Source organism: Phaethon lepturus, unplaced genomic scaffold (genome assembly GCF_000687285.1).
Source record: "Phaethon lepturus isolate BGI_N335 unplaced genomic scaffold, ASM68728v1 scaffold42029, whole genome shotgun sequence".
NCBI lineage: Eukaryota > Metazoa > Chordata > Aves > Phaethontiformes > Phaethontidae > Phaethon > Phaethon lepturus.
This window is the reverse complement of record NW_010564858.1, coordinates 286-3082: the sequence shown is the minus strand read 5'-3', so window position 1 is coordinate 3082 and position 2797 is coordinate 286. Positions and strand designations below refer to the sequence as shown.

The 2797-nt window shown below is 53.2% G+C and overlaps 1 protein-coding gene across 1 annotated transcript; it reads right to left on the bottom strand.

Moving 5' to 3' along the window:
* Nucleotides 1-694: 694 nt before the first annotated feature.
* LOC104626950 (olfactory receptor 1086-like) lies at nucleotides 695-1679 on the bottom strand (the record flags this gene model as incomplete). The annotated part of the gene is made up of 1 exon (XM_010295002.1): nucleotides 695-1679. A coding segment is annotated over exon 1 (985 nt), but the record flags the coding sequence as incomplete, so codon positions are not given.
* Nucleotides 1680-2797: the final 1118 nt, after the last annotated feature.

Below are 2797 nucleotides of genomic sequence, written 5' to 3'. Positions count from 1 at the left end.
GCCCCCCGCACCTTGGCTCTTCAGGGGGGAGGAGGACCCGAAACCCTCCCTCCCGCTCCGGCTCTTTCCACGCCTGGTTAAACTCACGGCCGAGCAGAGGCTCAAAGGTGTCTTGTTCCCGCTTACTGGGAGTGCTTTGACGACCAACACACCGTCACAGCATTATTTCACGCCACCTCACTTTGTGGTCTAGAGCTAAAACCCCTGGAAAATTCTGTTAACATCCTCCTAACAGCAGGGCCGTCACCGAGGGACACCCATTAACCGAAAAGCTGAGCGGTCAGGCGCTGGCTAGTTGGACGTTGGCAGGGCAAAGCCACCACCTGCCTTCTCCCTTCAGCTCTCCGAAGCCTGGAAGGCTGTGGCTTATTATTTTTTATAATATTTTAATAATAAATAATATTTATTTCAACCATGTTTAAATAACCTTTCCCTCGGATAGTAACTTTCCGCCCAATGGATGGTCACCGTCAGGTCTCGGGCTCCAGCCGGGGAAGGGCCCGTACCTCCTAGCGCAGCGCGTAGCCGTGGTTCGAGGAGAAACGTGTTTTTGGGGTGTCGTGTTTTCGGGGTGTCCTGCTTCCAGGTGCGTTTAGTCCCTCTGCTTCTCGAAGGTGCAACGTCTAACCCTCGTCCCTGAAGGTGCGATATCTAAACCCTCCTTCTTGAAGGTGCCGTATCTAACCCTCCTTACCGCGGAAGGGTAGCCCTCTCCCTTCAGCTGCGCGGGAACCACGGAGGGACAAGGAGGAGAGGACTCTACCTTTTGCTTTCCTCGCGGCGTTCTTCACGTCCGCGTTTCTTAGGCTGTAGATGAGCGGGTTCAGCATGGGGACTGCGACGGAGTACAGCACGGAGACCACCTGGTCACGCTCCGGGGAGTGCCTGGAGCCGAGGCGCAGGTACGTGAAGAGGGAGCTGCCGTAGTACAACGCGACGGAGACCAAGTGAGCGGCACAAGTGGAGAGGGCTCTGTGCCAGCCCGCCACCGAGCGCGTCCGCAAGACGGTGGAGAGGACGGACGAGTAGGAGACGAGGATGAAGACAGTGGTGCTTAGCACGTTGAACCCCACCATGGCAGAAACTATCACCCTGTTGACGCGGGTGTCAGAGCAGGAGAGGGCTAGCAGCGGAGGCACATCGCAGAAGAAATGATTGATTCTCTTGGACCGGCAGAACGGGAGGCGAAACGTGGAAACGGTGTGTACGGTGGAGCTGATCACACCAGCTAAGTAGGCGCCAGCCAACATCCCAACGCAAAGCCTCTGGGACATGGCCGCGGCGTAGAGCAGCGGGTTGCAAATGGCCATGTAGCGGTCGTAAGCCATGGCGGCCAGCACGTAGCACTCGGCGGTGGCACAAGCCGCGAAGGAGAAAAGCTGAGTTGCGCACCTAACGAAGGAAATTACCTTTTTCTCCGCTAAAAAATGCAGCAAGCTCTGAGGGATGATGGTGGAGGAGTAGCAGATGTCCAGGAGAGACAAGTGGCCTAGGAAGAAGTACATGGAGGTGTGTAGGCGCGAATCGATTCTGATTAACATAATTACTCCCAGATTTCCTATTAGAGTGAGCAGATAGATGGCAAGGAATAAGACAAAGCAAGTCACCTGCAGGTCTTCTTGCTTTGTGAAGCCCAGGAGAATAAACTCGGATGCAAACGTATTATTACCTTCCACCATATTGGATATATAAGCAGTTCAGCTGCTTGATGTCTCTCGAATGGAAATGCTTAATAGCAGCTGTCAGTAATGTTACGAACGCCAATTTTTGTCTATCAAGCAGTTACGCCGCTTTAAGTCAATAGAAGGTAAATTCTCTTGGAGAGAGGAAAAACTCAAGTTCCCGAGGCCTCAGATAAGCGCATACAACCGCCAGCGACGCGCTTGGAAGTGGGTGGATATTTTAAGGCGAGGAAGGCGGGCGATACCGTACCAGAATAAAGCAGAAATAAATTGGGGGGCTTTCTCGTAGTTCCCCTCAAGCCGTTTGCACCTGGAAGTCCGTGATTTTCACAATAACTGCTGGGAAAATGAAATGATTTCTCACATTCTGGGGGCTCCCAGTCCTGTGTGAGTACACGAGGGATAGATACCCGTTCCCTGTGTCCCAGGAAAACCACGTCTAGGTGAAAGCGCTGGAAAACGCAACTTTTCTTAGCGCAGTTGTTGCTCGGGTAGGATGGTGCGGTAATAAGAGCCAGGATTTGTCTTGACTCAACTTTGCTTCAGACTCGATGCCTAACCTGGAGATGAAAGGCAAATTCAGACGCGCTCTCTCTGCTGGCCCGGGAGACATCAGCAGCTCCTAAAGTCACACTCTATGACAGATAGAATAAATAAACATTGATTTTTTCCTGGGTAACATTAATCTTCGCTTGACAGAGTTACACCAGAGGGCAAAGCCGGCGGGCGCGCTGCCTGGCACCTGACAAACGGACCCCAGCGTAGAAGTCGGAATTATTTGATGGCCCTTTGCTGACGGGGTGAGGTTCACCTCCAGGTCCAGAGATCTCATTTCAGCTGTCTTGCGAGTGGCATGCCTGGTCTCCTGGTGTTATTAACGGGGATTTAGAGCCGCTTTTCGCTGCCCACGTAGAGATGCCGGAGGCCAAGCGGAGTCTGAGGCACCTGCGCGGCGCTGGGAAGGCGCGTTACAGGTAATGAAAATTGAGCTGTTTGGTTCTGGAGCTGAGCCCTCCCCCGGCATCCACCTGCCCAGATGCAGACATCTACTGCCGTGGGAGAATCGACCTGGATTTCACAATTAAGCGAGGCTCGCCCTCAATTTTTCCCACTTG